This window comes from Vulpes lagopus, chromosome 10 (assembly GCF_018345385.1).
Source record: "Vulpes lagopus strain Blue_001 chromosome 10, ASM1834538v1, whole genome shotgun sequence".
Taxonomy (NCBI): Eukaryota; Metazoa; Chordata; class Mammalia; order Carnivora; family Canidae; genus Vulpes; species Vulpes lagopus.
The window spans coordinates 65,239,580-65,262,766 of NC_054833.1; the positions used below are offsets into that span (position 1 = coordinate 65,239,580).

At 50.5% G+C, this 23,187-nt stretch overlaps 1 protein-coding gene across 2 annotated transcripts in view; it reads right to left on the bottom strand.

The window, feature by feature from the left end:
- Positions 1-22,921, bottom strand: part of PMP22 (peripheral myelin protein 22) — a 32,262-nt gene extending 9,341 nt beyond the window's left edge. The window contains exons 1-4 of one of the 2 annotated variants that reach the window (XM_041771259.1): positions 22,744-22,921; positions 20,068-20,247; positions 18,313-18,424; positions 16,746-16,845 (exon numbers count right to left, since the gene is read on the bottom strand). In XM_041771259.1, coding sequence (XP_041627193.1) covers positions 16,746-16,845; positions 18,313-18,390 — 178 coding nt within the window. In that variant the 5' untranslated portion in view covers positions 18,391-18,424; positions 20,068-20,247; positions 22,744-22,921. The remainder of the gene's footprint in view (positions 1-16,745; positions 16,846-18,312; positions 18,425-20,067; positions 20,248-22,743) is intronic. The other variant, XM_041771258.1, reaches the window with a different exon arrangement.
- Between the last annotated feature and the right edge of the window lie 266 nt (positions 22,922-23,187).

The following is a 23,187-nucleotide window of genomic DNA, read 5'->3' on the forward strand; positions in this document are numbered from 1 at the left end:
TCAAAATATCAACATCCATCAAGGAGGTAGGAATCGTGAGGATGGCTGGGAAGAGCAAACAGTATTGAGGCCAACACCAATTTTGTAGTAAATTGGAAGAAAACGCAGATGGAGAAGAGGAGGCTATGAAAATCCATTTGCTCGGCCAAGCTGTATCTTGGTATCTTAACCCTAGTCCTTAGCCTCAGCACAGAGCAGTCTGTGCTCAGTCAAATCACCAGGTGGGACACTGGGTTCTACTTCTGTAGATTCATTGAACTCCCAGGTTAGATCAAATCTCCAAGCTTCCAACTGATATTCAGGCAGAAAAGAGAATTCTGTAGTTCACCTTCTACTGCAAAATAATGTCATTTCAGGGAGGAAGGGAGAAGAGGACAGCCTGGGTTCAGCACTACGGAGGGAACCTTTGGTGTCTAGCTAGAGGAGCTGTGTTTAGCTCTGTCCATCTGTCACCCGCGTCCTTTCTTCCGAGTGCCAAAGAATCACTGGGGTGAGTGCTGCTCTAAACAAGGTGAAGCAACTGGAGAAGCCACAGGGCTTTATCCTCTCAGCCCAGTAACTGGCTACCATGTAAAAGCTTAGAGAAACACATCAATGCTCAACACGGTACTCAAAGCTATGAAATCTGCATGGCTTATAATCAATCACCAAGTAAGATGAACCTGGTATGAGTTGCACGGAGATCACGACAGAATTTTAAGGGTACCGGTTGGGTTAACTGTCACCAGAGTTTCATGGAAGATTTTTCCAGACACAGACTGGAAGCATTTTACAGTTGGAAGAAATGTCAGAGATCAACTAATCCAGCTCCTTTGTACTGAAAGGGACTTCCGAAGATGTTTGGATGAGCCCAACTGGCACAGCCAAATCTGGGGGGCCCTTGATTCCAGTCTAGTATCCTTTTCACTGTGATGGAACATATGCTCCTTTTATGTTTTCAATTTCTTTGTCAATTAAGGTAAGAAAATGATGTCCTACGTTGTGAGCCATCCTAACTTCATTTTTTTATATACCTCTCCATTAAATCTGTTTGTCTTTCTCCAGCCTAGTAATTCCTCCAGGGGAGCAGTCTGCAATAAAGTTAATGTTGCCATAATACTATTTTTTCAAAAGTAAGTCAATTATCCGGTACTCTGGTAGATGAGGCTGGAAATATCAATATATGTAAGATCTAAATCCAGAACTGAAACAGTGATGGAGTTTTGCTGGGAAATGTTGGGTGTACACCCACCCAGGCTGGGGTGGTACACCCACACCAGCATGGCTGATACAGATGACAGCCTGGATTACCTCCTCCAATTCTAAAAACTTTACTTACTCTTTACACCCCACTACCACTAATAACAGACCTCACATTTAGAGAAAACTCAAAATCTTTGTTTTTTTTTTTTCTTTTTTTCGAAAACTCAAAATCTTTGATGTTAAATCTACATGAATAGGAAAAATCCCTTAGACTTAAAAATGTAACTAAAAGCTTCTTGAAACTTCTTTTGCCAATACTTTGGACTTTAGTCCCAACCCCATTACAATGGAGTTATTTTCCCGTAATCTGTCAAATCAGATCAGAATAAAGGGCTCAAGGAAGTTTTCATCCAATGAGCATTTGCTGAACATCTGCCGTTTTGAGGCCAGCCCCCTGGTTGGCTCTGGGAATACAATGCTGAAGGTTTTTTTGCCACAGGTACAATAAATAAAACACATAGATAAACATAGGAAGTATAATAACATCATCAATCACAATATACATAAATGGATTCACATCCCTTGTTAGAAGATGTAGAACTTCACCTTGAATTACATAATTCCTATCAATAGTCTGATACAAGAGATACACCTAAAACAAACAACAGCTGAAAAATCAAAAGGTTTTAAAAAGAGGTGACAGGCAAATATTAACAAAAAGAAAGTAAGTTTAGTAATAATGGCATCAAACAAAACAGAATTTAAATTGAAAAAGACGAAAGAGGCCAAACAGGGATACTTCATAGTATGGAAAGATCCAGTTCACCATGAGGAAATAAGAGTCATAAACCTTTATGCATATAATAACATGGCCCAGAAAAGGTATAAAGCAAAGGACACTTAGAATATGAGAAGAAATAGACAAAATCACAATTATAGTGAGAGACTTCAGCATACCTCTTTCAGAATAGACAAATAAAGTAACTAAAAAAAATTACTGTAGCAGAGAGATTATTGATAAAAGAAATTTTGTGTCCATATTAAAAAGATCATAAATTATTTTCAAACTCAAGGAACAGCCTTACACACTACACATTAGGCAACAAGAAAAGCTCAATAAATCTCAAAGGAAACAGAAGTGATAAAGGCACAACTGGAGGAGAACAGAAAGTAGAAATGAAAAACAAACTGGCCAAAATAAAATTGGAAATTTAAAAAATAGTATTGGGACAAGGAAATCAAGATGAGAACTAAAACGTTCTTCAGCAAGGATTGGTATTGAGAGTAGTAAATGCCAAATCTACAGGTGGTGGTCCAAGCAGTACTCAGTGGAAAATGTACACCCTTAGAGCATTTACTAAGAAATATAAGTATTGACAAAGAATGAACTAAACTTTCAACTTAATAAGTTAGAAAAGGAATAATTAAATGAATCCAAAATTAATGGACTCATTTACTAATAAGAGCAAATTTTAATAAAATTTTAAAACGACAGAAATACAATCAATTAGAGAATCACTTTCTTTGGTGGGAGTGGTGCTCAATAAGGCAGATAAATTTTATTAAAGCACATAGAAGAAGTGTCAAAGACACAGAAACGTACTATGTTTCCAGATAGAAACACTCAAAATCTTAAAGACGCCACTTACCCCAAAGTAATGTACTAATTCGATGCTATCCTAAATAATATCCCAACTGGAACTTGACCAACACTTTAAAAACGTATCTGAGTGGAGCCTGGGTGGCTCAGTGGTCGAGCGTGTGCCTTCAACTCAGGTTGTGATCCTGAGGTCCTGGGATCGAGTCCTGATTGGGCTCCCCACAGGGAGCCTGCTTCTCCCTCTGCCTGTGTCTCTGCCTCTTTCTCTCTCTCTCTCTGTCTCTCATGAATAAATAGATAAAACCTTTAAAAAAAACATATTTAATGGTGCTCAACCTTTTAGTATCTAGGAAAATGCAATGAAATGCACAAGGAATGTGATGCCAATGTTTATCTATCAAATTGGCAAAAAGCAAAAGGGTTGATAACATCAAGAGAGTACACGTACAATAGATAACCTCTGGACACTGTTCAGAGGAATGATAATATGATAATCCTGTGACTGGCAATTTGGAAGAATACATTTTAATCGTTAAATGCCCATAATATGAGTCCACAATGTAATTACTATATTCTGGATAAATACTTAAACATATACTCAAAGAGAAATGAATAAGGATGTTCATAGTACCATCACTCTTATGAGTGGAAACAAGTTAGGGTAAATGCCTACAGTGGAGTATTTTGCAACAGTTAAAAAAATCATGACTTCGAAAAGGAACAACCTTTGAAAGATGTCCAAGATGATGAAAAGATTAAGGTGTACACACAACATGATGTCACTGTGTAAACACACACCCAAAAACTACATAAGGAGGTGTGAATATGCATACACACATAATCAATGTGTGTGTATGTGTGTGTGTGTGTATGTTCATTGGAAAAAGAGCCAAAGACGTGCCAGAGTGATATTCACACTGTCTCCACGAACTGGAGCTGGAATGGAGGAGAGTTTGGTTTTTGGTTGAGATCTCTATCATTTGATTTATTTTTAATAAGGAGAATGCTTTCATGTAATATTTGAATAATTAAAACTAATTTAAAAGACCCCAAGGTACACTAGACATCGCAGGTCCATAACAGGCAAGGATGCTAAAATTCGAAGAAGAGTTGGAATCTGGACAGGATTGATCTTCCATTTGCAGAGAGGAAAGACACTTCTCCTTCCCTCAAATGCTATCAAATCAGAAGCTGCACATGGGAAGCAGGGGTGGGGGAAGAACAGCAACGCTGAGCCAGAAGGGAGCAGCCTCCGCTCCAGCCTCAGGAGGCTGCCTGGGTAGTCCAAAGGCCTGTCACTATTAATCAGAAGGAAGCCCACGATGTCCTCGCGGCTTCTGCACTGCAGAGGCCACTGCTCCGGACCCAGAATCCTTCACCTGGACTGGACTAAGCCAGGAGAGCAGGGAGGTATCCCGGCTCAGGACACGGCAGGTGTTCCATCCCATGGGAGGATACGCGAAGCCTGACCACCAGCAGTCACGCGCTCCAGTTACAGTGGTCCAGGGGATGGCTCTGTCACCTGCTTCTGCAGACCATCGGCTTAACTTGCCACTTACCACGTGCCTGGCCTTGAATTTCTCTTCTCTGACCTGGCATACTGACTGGCTGGTCGGCCTGGTGCAATGATCAAACACGCTGATATGAAAGCTCTGTCAAAGGATGATGCCAAGTACCTCATTTAAAAAGCTGATGTTAGGAGCATCTCGGTGGCTTGGTCGGTTGAGTGTCTGCCTTCCACTCAGGGTGTGATCCCAGGGTCCCAGGATTGAGCCCCGAGTAGGGCTCCCTGCTCAGTGATCAGTGAGGAGCCTGTTTCTCTCTCTCTCTCTCTCTCTCTCTCTCCCCCCCCACCTTCTTCCACCCCCATACATGCTCTCTTCCTCCCGATCTCTATCTCAAATAAATAAATAAAACATTTTTTTTAAAAAAAGCTGATGTTGAGGACCAGAGTAAATAAGCATTTACAGACTGTTCCAGCAGACGGTTTGCTCCATCTGCGTCACTCCCGTAATGATTGATGGGGACCACAGTGCTCACACAAGCCACCATATCTTTGAAGCACCAACCAGAACTCCAGAAGTATTTGGAAGTATTTGCAAATTATCTGTAAAGAGTCAGACCGTGAATATTTTAGGCTTTGCAAGTCACAGGTCTGGTGTCCATGGCAACTATTTGGTTTTGGCATCTTAACACAAAATGGGTCTTAGTCAATATGTAAATGAATGGGTGTGGCCCACTCCCCCAATAAATCCTTATTTACAAAATCGGGCAGTGGGCCAGATTTGGCCTGCAGGCTTCAGTGGCTAACCTCTGCTATGGCAAAGCAAAGCAGATGTACCAGATATCATTATTAGGGTAGAGAGATATCCGATATAAGGGACAGAGCTATCGATGACAAACCTGCTCTGTACAGAGCGAACCTAACAGGCCACCACTCCAAGCGGCAGATCTGAGCTCCTCTCCCGAGCCCCGGTGCAGAGACACACTTTCGCTCCGATTGCAAGTTTGCGATCATCCACTGAGCCCATCACGATCACCCAGGGTCATCCTGCAGGCCCCAAGTGGATGCCTAGGTAAGTATTTGTGGAATTGCTCGTGGCAGCGTTTTAATCTCCAACCCTGGTGCGGAGCACAGGGATCAGAAGGCCTAAAACTTTCCGCAGACTTGGTTCTAAGGCCCCTCCAGGCCCGGGAGCTGCTGACAGCTTTGTGACAGGCCGGCCCAGCTCCCCCTGCAGACAAGGGCAAGCTTGAGTTACTCAGTGATCAAAGCTCACCTCAAGGTCAGATTCCTGTGGCCGAGGCAGCTTAGCAGTGAAGGAAGTACATGTTCCCCCGCAGCTGTATTCTTAGCCCGGCCTGCAGTCCAGGGAGCTACGGGCTCCGAAAGGATGAAGCACTTTTAAATGTACCAGATCTTCTGGGCCCTTCCGCACCTTTCATTACAGAACCACCTGCCCCTCCCATCCCCGGCTCCGCCTGGAGTCCCCTCTGGGGAATTCAGAAAAGCTTCCTGACTCAGTCAAGAGGACGGGTTTTCTTGGAAGGGAGAGGAAAGGGCAGATGCGGGAGAGTCAGAGCAAACACAAGGGAGCCCAGGAGAGAATAAAATCTCCAAGAAAGAGGCCATCAGAGGGGATGGATCCCAAGGGCAAGAGATCAGACTGCACAGTGGCGTAATGCTAGGCTGCTTTCAAAAGCATGTGACGAAGGGACGCCTGGGTGGCTCAGTGGTTGAGCCTTTGGCTCAGGGTGTGATCTCAGAGTCCCAGGATCCAGTCCCACATCGGGCTCCCTGCAGGGAGCCTGCTTCTCCCTCTGCCTTCTCCCTCTCCCTCGGCCTCTCTCTCTCTCTCTCTCTGTGTCTCTCATGAATAAATAAGTAAAATCTTTTTTAAAAAATAAAAAATCATGTGACCAAAAAATAATAATAATAATTTAAAAAAGAAAAGATTTTTTTAAATAAAGCACGTGACCACCAAGGCCTGGCTCTCCCCACCTGCCCCCCCATCACACCCTGCCATTGTCCTTCCTTCTCCATATGAATGCCATTCCAGGAATAGCTGAGTTGCCAAGAGGTCTCTATCCAGGCTTCACCCACTAGCTGCAGTACGTGTAGGGCCAAGCGCGTGGGGCTCTGGCTTCTCCTCATCCAGACCAGCTGATGGCTTTGAAAGAAGGTTCAGGTCTCAGGCTGAATGCAAGCCAGAGGAGAAAGCTCTGTGCGGGCCCTCAGCCCACAGATCTGGGCCCAGAGCTCAGAGACCAGGAAGGCCACATGGGGAGGAGGTCCTTTCAGAGTCTAACTTTTATCTGTGGCTTAATATCAACAGTCTTCTGCTATGGGAAAATAATACAGCACAGAGGTACCTGAAAATATGAAGCTGTCAGAGGCTTCCTTTATTTCCGGTTGGAAAATTCTAGTAACTAGAGGATCAGGTTAGGCTAGGCTGTGTTTGTTTCTCAAAGAATTGTCGTGGGACCACTTTTTAATCAACACACCAGTTGATTAAAAAAACAAAAACAGGGCACCTGAGTGGCTCAGCGATTGAGCCTCTGCCTTTGGCTCAGGTCGTGATCCCAGAGTCCTGGATTGAGTCCCGTATCAGGCTCCTCATAGGGAGCCTGCTTCTCCCTCTGCCTGGGTCCCTGCCTCTCTCTCTGTGTCTCATGAATAAATAAATAAAATCCTTAAAAAAAAACAAGAGGGGATGGGTTCCATGGTCAAGTCCATTAACCTCCCTCCTTGGATGTTAATTCCAAGGTGCAATAAAATATTAAAGGCTCAGAGACTTCTTGCCATAAAGGAAGAAACCTTCTTAAGTTTCAAATTTGTGTGTTTTTCAAATTGACTCATCAGAAAACCTTTTTTGTTTCAAGAACAGACCACTTGGAACTGTTGGGTTGGGTCAGAGAAATGGCAGTCCAGGACAGAAATGCATTGTTTCTGAGCTGTACTCTCTGAGAGTGTACAGTGGATGAGGGGGGACGCCCACATTATTCTCAGGATCTTTGGGCCTGAAAGGCATTTTCCACATAATAATAACCCGAAGCCCCCTCTCCTCTTAATCCCAAAAGTATTTTTGAAAAGGTCAAGCACCATGGTGATTAAGAGCTAGAATCAAAGGACACCCGGGTGGCTTAATGGTTGAGCGACTGCCTTCGGTTCAGGTTGTGATCCCAGGATCCAGGGATCGAGTCCCACATAGGGCTCCCCACAGGGAAGCTGCTTCTCCCTCTGCCTGTGTCTCTGCCTCTGTGTGTGTGTCTCTCTCATGAATGAATAAATAAAATCTTTATTTTAAAAAAGAGCTAGAATTGAGCCCCTACATCACTGGTCACAATAATCCCCCCTTCCCCTAGCACAATGCCCTAATCTCCCTTGCACACCTACTGAAATTCTACCCAATTTCTAGGGCCCAGCTCAAAGGCCACCTCTGCTCACGACTGTCCCCCACGCCATGTCACAATTATATCCTGAATATGAAGAGGCCCCACGACATGATATGGAAGGTGTCAATTCCAGGCCCTACCTCCATACTCGTTCTACTGGGCAACCAGGGCACCTGCCCCAGGGTCCCAGTTTGTTAGAGGCAGGCCCAGTGCAAAAAAGCAAGGACTCCTGGTGTCCATTCTACTGGGTTTTCCACCACAATACACGGAGGTAGTGGTGATGGTGGTACTGAGAGGTTCAATGATGTTTGAAATCTGATGAATTAAATGATCCTGCCGCTCTGCTTTAGGTTTAGAATTCACAGGAGCTGGGGAGGGAGGAGGGCAAGGTCATAAGGTCCCCCTCATCTCTGCTCATGGACCCCTGCAAAGCCAAACCAGCACCACCCCCATCCCGCATCCGAGGGGCAAGAGGAGGCTCATGCCTGCTTTCTAGAGGCAGTACTTGACACCAGAGAAGCCACTGAGAGAAGGAGGCATCACCCAGACAAGGGAAGACCCTCCAATCTGAGTATTTGAAGTCAGCCTAGGGACCCTTCATGGCTTGAGGATGAGCCATGCCTGGCACATCATCAGAAATGACTGGACATAAGAGGGGACACGCTTAGGTCCAACACAGTCACTGCTTCGTGCCAATACCTCATGGCACTCCTCCCATCACTGACCAGTCTTTCCCAATCCCTTCCACTAACTCTGACCCTCACCCCGTTTAATCACTGGAGTATCCCGACCCTCAGCTCTGGACTCTGTTCCTTTCTTCCTAACCCCCCGCCTCTCAACTCCCTAGGTAAGACCATTCAGCTCTAGACACAACACCCTCCCGTAGGGATGAGTGACTCCCATATTTGGATGTCTAGCGGAGGCCTCTGCCATGAGCTGCCGACTTGTACATCCCAGTGCTCTGCTCCCATTCCATAATCTCAACATAACAGCCAGATGAGCTCTCAAAACATGGATGGAATCATCCACTCTTCTGCTTAAAACCCTTCACGGTGTCCTGATCATCCTCCTCAGTCCAAAGCCTTGCAATCCGGCCCCAAACCCCTCAAACCTCACCTTACGTCTTATACCCCTTCCTCCAGCCAGCACACTCAGCCACACTGGCCTCTTTTCATTACCTTCCGGAATATTCTTCCTGTGATCCATCACAGGATGGATCCTTCCCATCTCCATCCATAAGACAGGGAAAGAAGGACGACACCTTCCATAACCGGCTCCCCCCAATATGGTGACTTTCCATGTCATCTCCCTGTTTCCTGCAGAGTCTTTTCCACTGCCTAATTTGAGTATTTATTGTATATCCTTGTCTCCGCTAAGTAACCGTGAGCCCCACTAGAGCAAAGGCTGGGTCTTTCTGGTTTGGCTCTGTGTGGTCAGTTTGTGGAGCAGTGCCTGGTATATCAGATGCACTCAACATATTTGAGGAATATAAATGAAAGGACTGTGCTATTAGCTCTTCGAAAATGAGAGGCCCTCTTTAAAGGCAGTGAGTTCCCCATCACTAGGAGGATGAACATGGGGTGGGCACAGTGAAGAAGGGTCTGAGCTGAGATGTGGCAGGAGAGGGATGGACCTAATGACACGCCCAGACCCCTACCAACATTGAGAGTCTATGTGTATGCCCGTGGAGAACACTCAGGAGGCTTCATGCCAGACATCCGTCTCTCAAGCTCTGAAAAACCAACGCCCACAACCTTGGGCCACATTATGGCCAATCCCCGCTCCTGAAATATAAGAGGTGCTTTCTTGACTCTGTTGGAACCCTGGAAACTGAAATTCTTTGAAAAAGCAAAGACTGAGCTTCAAGGGCCATGTGGTTGAGACTCAGGTTTGAACAAGCGTTCAGAATTAACTCCTGGATGTTGGCATCTGATGAGAAACTCTGCGGGTTGAAACATTAGCATTATGACACCACATCCCATCCCCTGTACCTCCCTCGCCCGCCAGGGCCTCAGCAAACCCACAAGGGCCTGTAAAATCAAGAGCCATCACTTGGGTAGAGATTGTGGGTTGGCCCAGAGAGCAACGGAGATTTTAAATTGCAAAACATGAACTCATAAATGCAGAGGGCCTCCTGTGTTCTCTAAAGCCTGACCAAGAGCTGAGCCACAGAGGAGGAAATGGTCTGATGTCCTTGCCGAAATGACAATGCCACCAAATGGATTAAAAAAAGAGAGAGAAATCTGGAATCTTGGAAGACATAGACAACAACTGACCGCTGAGGCTCAAGCTAGGGGCTCCCGAGATTGGCAAGCTTTATATTTCTCTAATTTTCTATCCAAAGCGTCAGTCTCATGCTGCCCACAACCTGATTGCCATGAATTTGTTGTTGCCATTGTTGCTTAGAACAGAAAGAAAAAGCATCAACTGCTCATTTTCTTGGCTTGGGATCCTGGCTCTAGCCCACACTCTGGCACAGCAGACCTGCCCGGCGTCACTGGGAAATGGGGGTGCATGTGTGCAGCTGCCCTCACACATGAGAGGTGGCCCTGGATGTTTTGGGGACAGACTGGAGGAGGGCCTTGTTTTTTCCTTCATGCTTTCGTGTTCAGCATGGGCCCTCTCTTTTAAAAGGAAGAGAATTCAAGAACATACACATTTTATGTGCGGACACCTTGGTGTGAAAAAGTTTGTGAGCTCTCTTCTGAGACAAAGGAGGACTTTTTCAGTTGGGGCAGGGCACAGGAGACAGGTTTTATGAAATATGGAGTCTGTGAACCCAATGAAGACCAGGCCACGCAAAGGGGCAGGCAAGGTCAGGGCTGGGCCCATCCAGCGCCTGGGGTCCCAAGCAGCCCAGGGCCTGAGTCCAATACTCCGACCCACTCGGCTACCCACCAGGTCCACGCAGATAAAACATAGAGTGGGAGAATGCATGTGTGTATTTGGACCTAAAACGTGCAGACTATGGAGAATTCAAAACAAAAAACATTAGTTGGGTCAATGCAAGGCACAGGTCTTGTGGAACCTTCTGGGTCCGTAGATTTTAAACTCACTCACTGTGTAAGGGCTTCCAGGACTTAGCGAGAAGGTTCAGTGCATCCACCCCGACTCCCCAGATCCCAACTACAGCTGCTCAGATCTTATTAGTTCGAAAACCAAGGCTCCAGGAACTGGCCTCATCTGTCTCTGGATGGATGTCTGCTCGTGTGGACGCTGCCCCACGGGCCTGTCTGCTGTACCTCGAGGCTCCACTGTCCTACTCAAGGCAGAGAGAACCTATGTGTTACCTGATACTAATTTCCTATCAGGAAATAACATTATGGCTATATGGAAAATTAGATGTGAAATAGGTAGATTCCTAGGGGATTCTGTATGAAAATAAAAAATCCCAACGAAGAAGATGAGCACGATGGCGGAGGAAGGGCAAGCAATGATGAAAGTGGTAAGAATCCCACGTCTCAGGGCAATCACCAGACAGTCATCAGTGCATTTCTACTACCAAAGATGTCTCATATGTTCCTCCCCCTAAATGATCCGGGCTGCCACTCCAACTTGGAGTAAAACGGACAGCTGAAAGACGCATATAAAACATAGCAGGTCTGGGTGCCCGAGCGGCTGGGTTGGTTGAGCCTCTGCCTTCAGCTCAGGTCATGATCCCAGGGTCCTGGGATCTAGCCCCGCATAGGGCTCCCTGTTCAGCGGGGGCCTACTTCTCCCTCTGTGTGCTCTCTCTCTCTCTCTCAGATAAATAAATAAATATTTAAATCAATCAATCAATCCAGCCAGCCAGTCTAAATGAGATCAGAAAAAGTAGAAATGCACCTGTATGCACCAACTGCCTACTAGGCTCTAGAAGGACCTATAGACAGGCCTACTCTTCTGCCCCTCGGCCTCTGTCTTCCCACACTCTGGCCTGCCCTCCAGCCCTCCTCGCTGCCAGGCCCCTCCCCTGCCCTGAGGCCCTGCATTGAGTGGCCCCTCTGCCTGGAACCTGCCCCAGACGTACATATGGATGCCTCCCAGTCATCCTCAAGGGGCCAATCTGACAAGAAGCCTCCCACCCCCAGCCCCAGCTCTCATTACACATTACCCAGTCTCACTCTCTCTGCACTTCCCATCCTTGGCCCCAAATTATCCATGTTCTTTGGCTGTTTTTATCGCCCGGTGAAATGCAAGCTCTCGTTCACTCTTGTAACCTGGGCGTGTATAACAGTATATGGTCCTGGTAGGCATCCATGAGTAGCTGTGCACCAAAGAACAGGAGAAGGGAGAAAGGGGGAGGGGAGGACCTTAGGATGGGAAGTTCATGGTCAAGGAAGTAAGAGGAGGCTAGAGTTCCAAGATGATGGGGGAGAAGAGATGGGAGATGAGGGTTCATGGGAACAGATCATTCAGGTAGATTCCTATGCCATTTGGTAAAGATCTCCATCTGAAGACTGAGACCAAGGCAGGGACTCTAAAATGCTCCAAGCCCAGAGTCCAAGGACTGGCTTTGGGTTTTTAAAAATATCACCCTGGGGATCCCTGGGTGGCTCAGAGGTTTAGCACCTGCTTTTGGCCCACGGCATGATCCTGGAGTCCCGGGATCGAGTTCCACATCGGGCTCTCTGCGTGGAGCCTGCTTCTCCCTCTGCCTGTGTCTCTGCCTCTTTCTCTCTCTTTGTGTGTCTCTCATGAATAAATAAATAAAATCTTAATAAATAAATAAATAAATAAATAAATAAATAAATAAAATAAAAATATCAACCTGGATTCAGTATGAAAAGCAAGTCACAGGGCAGCCTGGGTGGCTCAATGGTTTAGTGCCGCCTTCAGCCCAGGGTGTGGTCCTGGAGACCCCGGATCAAGTCCCACATCAGGCTCCCTGCATGGAGCCTGCTTTTCCCTCTGCCTGTGTCTCTGCCTCTCTCTCTCTCTGTCTCTCTCTCTCTCTCTCTGTGTGTGTGTCTCTCGTGAATAAATAAATAAAATCTTAAAAAAGAAAAAAAAGAAAAGCAAGTCACAAATAAACAAGAGAAAGGTGGGAAGTTCAGGGGCTGCCTACGGGGCTCTGATAAGTCCTGCAAGGTATGGCAACCCACAAGGGAATGGCCAATGGCCAGGGGGTGCCCTATGATGGCGCTGAGGAGCAAGGACAAAATGCATGCAGACATTAGCAGCATTCACTAAAATCCTGAACCCTGTCAGAGAGGTGGGTTTGGTGGAAGACACAGACTAGTTTGGGGATGCCCATGAGACAGCCCCGTGGAAATGTCTAGAAGGTAGCTGGATATGCAGGTCTGGAGTTCACAAGAGAAGTCTCGGCTGGAAGAAAAATAACAAAGATCTAAACCAGAACAGTGGGGTGGTGTTTCAAGCCAGGCTTACTGGGAGGTGCTCACTATTAAATTTCTAGGAATTAAGAAGCCATGTTTCTTACAAAGCCAAATGACTACATTCTCAGCCTCCCTTGTTAATGAGGTGTGGCCGTGTGACTAAGTTCCTGTACAAGACAGAGGCAGAAGTGTGTGGTCTATTTGGAGACATTTCATAAAAAGGGAAGGGCACACATTTCTTCTCCTCTCTTCTCCACCCTATTGCCTGAAGTGTGGATGAGATGGCTGGTGCCCCAGCAGCCCTTTTGTCCATGAGGATGAGGACCAAATCCAAGGGATGGCAAAGAAATGAGCTAGAAAGTGCCTGGGTCTCTGACAACTTCATACGAGTGCCATAAACTATCTTATTTAAGCCACTGCCCCTTGAAGATGTTCTGTTATATGCATTCAGTCTTAATCCTAACCAGAATATTAGCCAACTGGCCCAACACGTCCCCGGCATCGCAGTCCCCTTGCTGTTGGTCACGTCATTGCCTTGATAGGGAATATCCTCCTCCTTGCCTGTATTTATTTAAATCCTGCCCATCCTCTGGAGGATGGATCAAATTCCACCTCCCACACGAGACCTCCCTTCTACTTCCTCCCCTGAACTCTGGCGCTGCCTGCCTGCCCCCACTCCTTGGGCATCTGGCCTACACTGCCTTCACAGTGATTCATCCCTCCGCACTTATCCCCTGGCTCCTCAAAGAGGCTCGGGAACCAGCAAATAAATTGAGAAAACAAGAAGGCAGGCAGGATTGAGGGCGGCCAGTAAGAAATCTGAAACCACTTCCAGTATCAAGAGGTAGCAAGAGGGAAAGATGTGACATCTCTTTCAAACTATGTACCACAGCTGTTTGACCACCATGAGGCGAGGGTCACTGTTCATAGAGATGACAAAGGCCACAATCACCCCTGGAGGGGGGCCAAGGCCTGGCCCCACAAACCTACAAACACAAGCCCCTTCAGGAAAAAACCAGCAAGTCAGATCAACCAACCTGTTCACCAACAGGTGAACCTGATCAACCAACCTATGTTCACCAGACACACTTGTAACGTGCTCTTTGCAAATCACTATCAGTAAAGAATTACTTGGATACCTTCGATAAAAAGTGTGTTTGGAACATCCTGAGAGCAAACTCACAGACCAAGGTAAGTGGCTCCCGACTTAAGATAGTTCATTCGTAAAAACCGTCTCATTTTGTAATTATATGTTTTTGCGTCTACTGTTCACCACAGAAATTGGTCAACCGGATCAGCAAGGTGGAGGAGGTCCAGAGGATTCCCCTCTATCAGATCTGACATCGCAGCTCACGCTGACCCACCAGGGAGATGTCGGCAAGGTCAACAGCTACTGGAGAAGCTTCCATGGAAACTTCTAACTTAGAAGAAGCCCAAATCCAAACCAACCCAGCTTACCTAAGGGCGTGTCCAGATTCCCTCAACACATCTGATAAAGCAGATGTGGAGGAGGGAGACCCCACGCTCCAGGGTCCCCCCAACCCCCGCGTCGCCGAGCAACAAGAAAGACCCCAAAGTCATTGTCAAGGAACCCAAGGAATGAGCTTGGCGCATAAAAAGCCAGTTGAAAGATGAGAAGTTTCCTGATGCAAGTGACACTGGTGCCTCTTTGAGATGGGCTGCTGGCCCAAGAACAGCCCGACACAACGACGGCAGGTGCGGCAAGAAGGGTCACAGACCCCCACCTGAGGACCACTCTCCTTCCGATACACGGTTTGAGCACAACTCAGACGGCTGCTCCTCTGTCCCCTCAGGACCTAAGAATCCAGGATTCCGCCCCAACCCCACGTGGCCAAACGCCTCTAGGGAAGGGTAACTGTGGACACTGCCCCTGCGCCTCAGGGAAAGCCACTCACCCTCTGGGGCCCGGTCACCACTTGTGACCACCAGGTGTCAGCAGCGAGCGGGGCGCCTCCCATCCTGAGGCTTCAGGGAACTTGAGCCAGACCCTGAAGGGGGGTGGGGGGGGACACCGGATGCTGTGGCTTTGGGGCCAGGCAGGGCTCCCGCCTTGTTCTCAGGCAGGCATGAGTACTTCATTCCATTTGCCAGCTCACCGTGCAAACTCATGGTGCCACCTCGAGGATGTTTTCAATGCAGCATCTTTCACGCACTCCGAGGAAAGATTTGGGACTGCTTGCTTCGGTAAGGACGGAGGCCTTTCTTTTTTTGAGCCCCAGGAAAGTGACGACATTAAGTACGGTTTTCTACTCCTTGCCTCTCCTCCCCACATAAGCTCCCAATAGCTATTCTAGAAGTTTCTCTTTATACTGAGGTTCGAGAGGCTCGGTTTGTAATGCTTCAGTGACAGCTTGCCTGTGGAACCCACAGGAGGCAAAGCCCAGCAAAGAAACTGCACTGTGGGAAGCCAGAATGGAGGGTCCCTTCACTGCTTTACTGTGCTGGATCGAAGCTGCTCTCTCTCACTGGTTGTAGCATCTTCAACAGAAATACTGGATCGGGGGGCACCTGGGTGGCTCAGTAGTTGAGCCTCTGCCTTTGGCTCAGGTTGTCATCCTGGGGCCCCGGGATCAAGTCCCACATCGGACTCCCCGCAGGGAGCCTGCTTCTCCCTCTGCCTGTGTCCCTGCCTCTCTCTGTGTGTCTCTCATGAATAAATAAATAAAATCTTTAAAAATAAAAAAGAAATACTGGATCATGAGCACCTTTAGCAACAAGGCAGGCAGTCCGTATTTTATTGGTCTTTTAAAACCCCGGATGACAAGAAAGCTCTGTACGTCCTAAAGCTACTCCCCTCTCCAGGCTGAGAATAAATGCTTTGAAACAGGAGACCATGCCAAGCCAACCCCACTATGTCCTCAACACCAAGCACTACAGCTCCTTCCATAGTGGCTCCTTCCATTTAGAAGCCACTAAACAGCACCTGGCCACCCAAAAGTGGCACCCTCCTTCCTTGGCCTCTCCACATCCAAAGACACAGGGCTCCCTGCTGAGGACTGCTCTCTCTGAGTACTTGAGATCTCTAGTGGGTGCTTCACTGCCAATTATCCCCTTAACTTGGATCCAAGTAAGCCTGGTTTCAAGTATCTCACAAGCAATGGTGCTGAGGACAGAGGAAGGAACACAATCCTCTGGATGAAGGGCCCTCCCGGGCTCAGTTAACATTCTCCCAATAGCTTCAAGTTCCTGTCTTGCCACAAGGAAACACTCAAAGGTTTGATGCTAAATGGCACCAGGGAGGCCCACCACTTAGAAAAGCAGTCTTGTAAAATGTGGGATCAAAAGCTGGCCCAACAACCCTTGGGACTGTCACTGAAACAGGACATTTCTGGATAGAGACAGCCACCAAAGCAAAGATGCCAGTTGGATCCAAAGTCCGACTGGGGTCTGCCTAAAGTCTTGCCATTGTGCCACCCTGACTGCTTGCTTATCTGTGTCTGCATTTCTTTGCACACAGGAAGCATCACACCAAGTGACAAGAGGGCCCTCCAGGGCATCTTCCCAAGTACAGATGAAGTACAGTAAATACCCAGGGTCTTGACTTAACCAGCCCAACTTCTGTTCCTCTCCTCTTGTCTTGGATTCCTGGTCCCCTGTTGCATTCTGTGCCCCACCCCAGCGACGACTTTGGAGCCGTGTCTTCCAAGAACAAGCGTTTCCAGGTATGGACTGAGAAACATGGCACCAACAGACAAGGGCAAGCATGTAGAGCAAAAAGCCAGTCTCACCGTTTGCTGATGATGAGTGACAGTGGTGAACGTTGCCTGCCGAGGACGTGCTACAGTTCTGCCAGAGGTCAGTGGCGTGTCCATTGCCCACGACCCATTGCTAGAAAGAACCAGACATCTTAAGTCAGACAAGCCCGGTGAGGAACCAAGGAAGGGGGAGGTAAGAGCAGCCTCCTCCACTCATCTAGCCAGCCTGCCCCTGCCCTGCCCTGCCCAGTATGGCCTGGCCAGAGGTCACAGTTATGCTGGAGAAAGGAGAGACGTGGTGGGCTGGCTCAGACATGGTGTTGCAGGGAGCCCCAGGGTTTACAAGTAGAAAGCACACTGTCATTAGAAAAATAGCATGCACGTGTCAGCTAGTACGTGCAGAAGTATGTACTCCGGCAGGAGCCATGGCCTCGGCCCAGGGCACCTGCATGGGAGCCAGCTCTTGTCCTGGATCCCCTGAGTGTCTGTCCCACCTCTCTGAGCCCATCTCTTTACCTATTAGTATTCCTATTAATCCGATAAGAGTCTTTAAGATGTTGTAAAGGTGCTTATAAATGATAGAACAATCCACAAGTCCCCAACATCAATATTTCTCATTCTGACATAATTATCTCTCATCCTTTGAAAGGCACGGGAAAATCATGCCTGGGATTTGCCTTATATTAAAAAGTTAAAGCCAGAGCCACAAGACAGCCTGAGTCTGTGCTCATCCTCACAGCCAAGGAAGGAAGTTTCAAATTTAAGGTGCTTGGGATGCCTGGCTGGCTCAGTGGATGAGTGATTGCCTTCCACTCAGGGAGTGGTCCTGGGGTCCTGGTGATCCTGGGGTCCTGGGATCAAGTCCCATATGGGGCTCCCCACGGGGAGCCTGCTTCTCCCTCTGCCTATGTCTCTGCCTCTCTTTCTTACTCTCATGAACAAATAAATAAAATCTTAAAAAAAAAAAAAAAAAACTAAGGTGCTTAATGTTTGAAGTCTCTGTGACCCAAGAGACCCTGATGACCTGTTCCTATAGTGGAGGCTTATCTGATGGTGGAAGGTGCTGTGTCCACATCATAAAACAGAACAGGGGGCTGTGAACTCTTTTCTGGCAGAACCCATTTTAACTTTTCAATCTCCAGCCCTCCAGGGTGTTTTATGAACCAAGTCACCCATCTGACCCATGACACGTGGAGAAAAACAAAACTTCATAAATACTCTGCTTCCTTCCTCCACGAATCTACAGCGGGGGGCGTGTGGGGGGAAGTAAACGCTAAGCAATCTCATCCGACGAAAGTCGGGGAGCCCTGGCTCTGTTCTGAAATTATCTGGCACGCGTGGAGGCCTGCGCAGCTAGCCTAGCGCGGCGATTGCTTCCCTCCTACCCCATGAATCTGCTCGGGTTTTCTCAAAACAACTGAAAGGCGGCAGACTGCCAGAAACCGCAAAGACGCCCCGGGACGACGTCTGAGACTTGACGTTGTCTGCAGATAACGGCCGGGCGCTGACGGCGAGGCAGGCACCCCGGGACCTGCCGCCCGGGAGGCCGAGCCCCGGCTAGGGGGTGCTGGGGGGTCGGGGTGCCCCGCCCGCCACTCACGCTGACGATCGTGGAGACGAACAGCAGCACCAGCACGGCGACGTGGAGGACGATGATACCCAGCAACAGGAGGAGCATTCTGGCGGCGAGAGGTGCTCAGCGGAGGTCCTGCCTGCGGGGACACGGAGCCCGGGCGGGGCGTGAGGCCGCGCGAGCCGCGGAGGAGGAGCGCGGGGGGCGGGTCCCCGCGCGGGCGGAATGCAGGGGCCTGGCGCCCGCCCGCCGCCGCCGGGGCCCGGCCGAGAGAGGGCAGCAGCCGCCCGCAGCATCCCCGGCCGCAGCCGCCCGCCCCCAACAGCCCCCGCTTGGGGAACAAACAAGGGGTACGCACGCACGTCTCAGGCACCCCAGGAGGAGGGGCGTTCCCGGCAGCCGGGCGGAGGCCACGCACTCCTCCACCCACCCGGGGTTGCCTCCGGGCACAGCCCCGCGTGGGGAAGGGGGCGGGGGGAGGGCAGGGTGCCCCCTTCCTCTACCGAGGTGGGGGGCGGGTAGGGGGCCAGGAGGCAGGCGCCCGGATTTCTGCCCGAGGCCTGGGGACCCGGCGGCACCCGGCGGCACCCGGCGGCACCCGGCGAGGGAGAGCGCGCGGCTGGGGGCTGGTTTCCCACCCCCGCTGCGCTCCGCACTCCGTTAGTTCCCGAGCTCCCACCCGGTTGGGCCAGCGCCGGGGCGCCGTCCTGGCCCCCGCTCGGCCCGTTAGGGACGCGGGAGCTCGGGAGAGGAGGCGCGCAGCCGGGGGCGCGCGGGCAGGAAAGAACCGCCGCCCGGAGAGTGGCGGGGTCCCCCGCTGGCCGCCCACCGCGCGCGTCCCCGGAGGCCCCCGTGGGCCGGGCCCTGCGCTCCCCTCCCGGGGCTGGGCCCCCCGCCCGGCACGCACAGCCAAGACGCAACCCGGTCCAGCTCCAGCCCCGGCGCGCCGGGACGCGCGCCCAGAAGCCTGCACGGAGGGGGCCAGACGTCGGGTGCGAAGGGACCGCAGCCCGCCAGGGCCGGCGGGACGTCTTCCCTCCTCGGCTAGCCCCTCCTGCCGTCCTAGCCCCTCATTTTACAGTCCTTGGGGAACTGAAGACCCGGGTGACCCGTTAGGCGGATACGCGTGGCCCGAAAACCCTGCTGCTCTTGAGGGGGCGTTTCAGTACAAGGCCTTGGGCCAGGGGGACGACGTTTCAATAACTCAGTTTTAATGTAAAAAGTACCCGATATACCGGGCCCCTCCGTTGCTCTGCATAAGCAACACATTCAACGGGAAGAAATAAGGTTTTCTGATGTCTCCCAGAAGGTTTAAATTAAATCCAGTGGCTCCTAGAGCCGGGGAGGGACACGAGAAGGATAATCGGGGCTAGGGTATGTGAGCAGAAGTTGGGGTCCACGGGAGTCCCGTAGCGCCCCCTCCCCGGGGTCCACCGCAGGGACCGCTTTGCCAATGAGTCCCCAAGTAGGCGCCTCTCCAATGAGAAGAAAACCGCTCAGCCCCGGCTCCATATCCCGACACCACCACCCGCGCGCCCTTACTTATGGACCATGGACTTACGGACCATGAGGCAGGCCGCACCGTGTCCCTAGAAGCCCCGTAAGAACTATTCGAGACAGATCGCGGTCCGTCTGTCTGTCTGAGCTCGGAAAAACAGCGGGGAGACCTGGCCAACCCAAAGCCCGCGCCTGCCCCGCGCTTTCTGGCACCATCGACGGAAGATGCCCACGATGCCCACGTTTCTCCTCCACCTCCTCCACCCAGCCTACCAAAGCACTTACAGCCCAAAGGGATAGCGGTCCCCGATCCTCCAAGTGGCCTCTGGCACAAACTCGGTGCGTTTGCTCGGCTGCTGGCGTCCCCGAAGACTCCTGCGCTGCCCGGCTGCGCGCGCGAAGCGAGGGGCCAGAGGGAGGCTCCCGGCGTTCCCCTTTAACGGGAGCAACGCCCTGTCTGCGTCGCTGCAACAGGGTGTGTCCCTGGGTCAGCGTGTGCAGGGGGGCGGGCCTCGGGGAGGAGAGAGCGCAGGAGGGAGGGGGGGAGGCCAGGCGACAGTTACTCGGCCTTCGGTCCGCCCCGGGAGAAAGTCGATCTCTGCAAAACCGCTGCGGCGACTTTTACTCCAAACTAGCGGCAGCTGAGCTTTGTCACCTCCGCTTCCTCTGGCTCCCCGAGTTCCTGGAGACCAAGGACTGGCCAATAAACTGGCCTCCCTCCCCTCCCGCCCCCTCGGCCACGAGGGAAAAGCCCTCCCGGGGTCGCCTCCGCCGGTGCCGGGCGCTGGGCTTGGGGGGCGCACGCACGCGGACTGCGCCCACGCGGGGGCCGAGCCTGGATTCCTCTCGTCCGGGTAGGGGGGAGCTGGGGAGCTGGCACTTAAGGGCAGAGGACGCCCCTGTCCTCTCGGGTCCTGGCCTGCCCTGGCGTTTCAGCCGGGGGCGCCCCTGGGCCGCGCCCGCGCTCGCGCTGCGCTGTCAGTGCCTGCGCCTAGGCCGTGAGCCGGGTTCCCAGGACTCCAGGGGACCCACCTGCGGGGCCTGCTTGGGTGAGGATTAGCGGGAGGAGGGAGAGTCCCGTGGACTACGGAACAGCGTCCCCCCGGGGGGTCTGGGTGCTCCTAGCCTGGGCAGAACCGGACCACAACCCGGTAAGCTCCAGACGAAGCTGACCTGGCCTGGCTCCCAGCCTCCGCCGGCGACCGGGCCATCGGGTGGGGAGTTGGCCATTGGAGGTGGGGGAAGAACAGCCAGGGAAATCCGCTGATTCATAGTCGCCTGAACGCGGTCCACCCAGCGTCCCAGCGAGAGAGAGGCTAGCCCTTCTGGGCGTGGTGCAGGTGGACCCAGATGCCAGGATGCGGGAGCCTTGATGCACAAACAGGGAGCCCTAACGTGGGTTTTTAATGCCTTTGCTTACTAATGCAGCACTTGGCGCACACACCCCTCCTGCGAGTGTCCAGTGTCATAAAACCCTATGGCTCTAAATGATTCAAACAGTTCCATACGATTTTACTCCTCAAAGTAGCTGCTTAGGGCAGCCCCATTGCATATTCTTCTCTTTAAGTACATTATCTGAAGGATTCTTCAAACTGTCTTTTAAAGATTCAGAAAGATTCTTCTGATAATTCTATTATCAGATTACAAAGAAGATGACATGTAAAAGTTTGATTCAATGCCCATGGTGTGGCAGGCACTTTAGCAGGACTTGACACACAGTCTGAGAGAGGTGGGGTGGGGGCAATGCTTAGGACCTCTGGCTCTGGACTCAGACACACGCCTGGTTCCTCAGGGTTGTGAATTTGAGTAAGTAGCTAAAGTTCCATGAGCTTCCATTTTTTTCATCTGCAGGTAGGACTGGTAATGCCTGTTTTATGGTAGTGAGTAAAGGGGCCGAAGTGTGTGAAGCTGTTAGCACAGTGTCTAGAACATAGGGACCAGGAGCCAGTAAATTGTCACCAGTTATTATTGTATCACCTTTAGCCCTCAAGGCAAGGCCGACACCCCCCACCACTCCACCCCCAGCTAAAATAGCTTAGAAATCGCACAGGTCGGAAGTGCATATGCCAATAGAACAACCAGCCAGAGCAATGGCAGTATAGCCTCTCCTCCTGGGTCATTTTATTTTATTTTTTTCCTGGGTCATTTTATAGGTCAAGGCTGCCCCCAGGAATTATGGCCTCACTTTATGCCATTCAGACTTTTATTTATTTAGCCAACGTTTATGTGGTCACTGTGTCCCCAGAACTATTCTAAGCACTTTACAAATATTAGCATATTTAACTCAGGATTTTCTTTCTCTTCCTTTCTTTCTGTTCCAAGTAACTTTTTAGTGAGGTATCTACCTCCAGAAAAGCACACACATTGTAAAGCACAGCTTGTTTCTTCCTCTCCCGTGAACCCGATATTTTAGTCAATGAGCAGGTCACACCGTGCTGTGACTTTTGGACACGGGAACCTAAACCCTTTGGTTCAGCCCTTACTGCCTTGCCCATGTCTCCCACCTGCCCGATTCCCAGGATAGGAAAGGAAACACTGCCCAGGGAAGGGTCGACCAGGCTTGGCCACACCCAGGGCCCAGCCAGAGCTTTGCTACAGGTGGAAGCTTCTCCCTGACCGGCTTCCCAAGCCTACGTCCCCTGCCAGCTGTGCATGCAGAGCTGTCTCCCATCAGGGAAATAGCATCGGGTCCCCTTGCTCCCTTCAAACCTGGATGTGCTGGGGTTTCTAGTTGCTCTCAGATAGTCCTTCTCACCTCCCCAGCCAGTATATAGCCAGCTCTTAATCAAGGATTAAAAAAAAAAAAAAAAAGCTCCAACTCTGTCGGTTGCAACACAGAGCACTGTCTCCACTGCAATCCCTTCCAGTGGTGGTTTGCAGGGGGTGGGGGACCGGGCACCTCTCCGAGAAACATAAGCATACACTCACTATGCAGGGGGACGATTTGCCAAGAAAACTCACCGGGCCAAATGGTGTAACCCCTTCCTCCAGGCGGATTTCTTTGCAGTCAAACACAAGGGATGCCACGGCAAGGCCCTCCCCACAGGGCAGCAGAGAGACCAACAGCTGGCAGACTGTGAGCCCCACTGCTTCCAACCAGGCTCCCTGAGATGTTCCCTGTTGGTGCTCCCTGTAACTGAAGCCAGACCAGGCGTCTTTCCAGTTTATTCAGGGGCTGGTCCAATGCTGGGATATGTCATGGTGGCCTGAGAGCTTCTCAGCCTCTACTACTTAAAGAGACAGCACCCAGCTTTTTGTACTTGCCAGAGCATAGTGATCCCAAGAGGCGTTCCAGGGTATAGAAAACCTGGGGTGAACAGGGAGAGGCCTTTTGGGTTTGCCCACAACCAGGGAAGGCAACCCTAATCCCACTGCGGTGTCAGGCTGTGGGACAGCAGAGCGGCC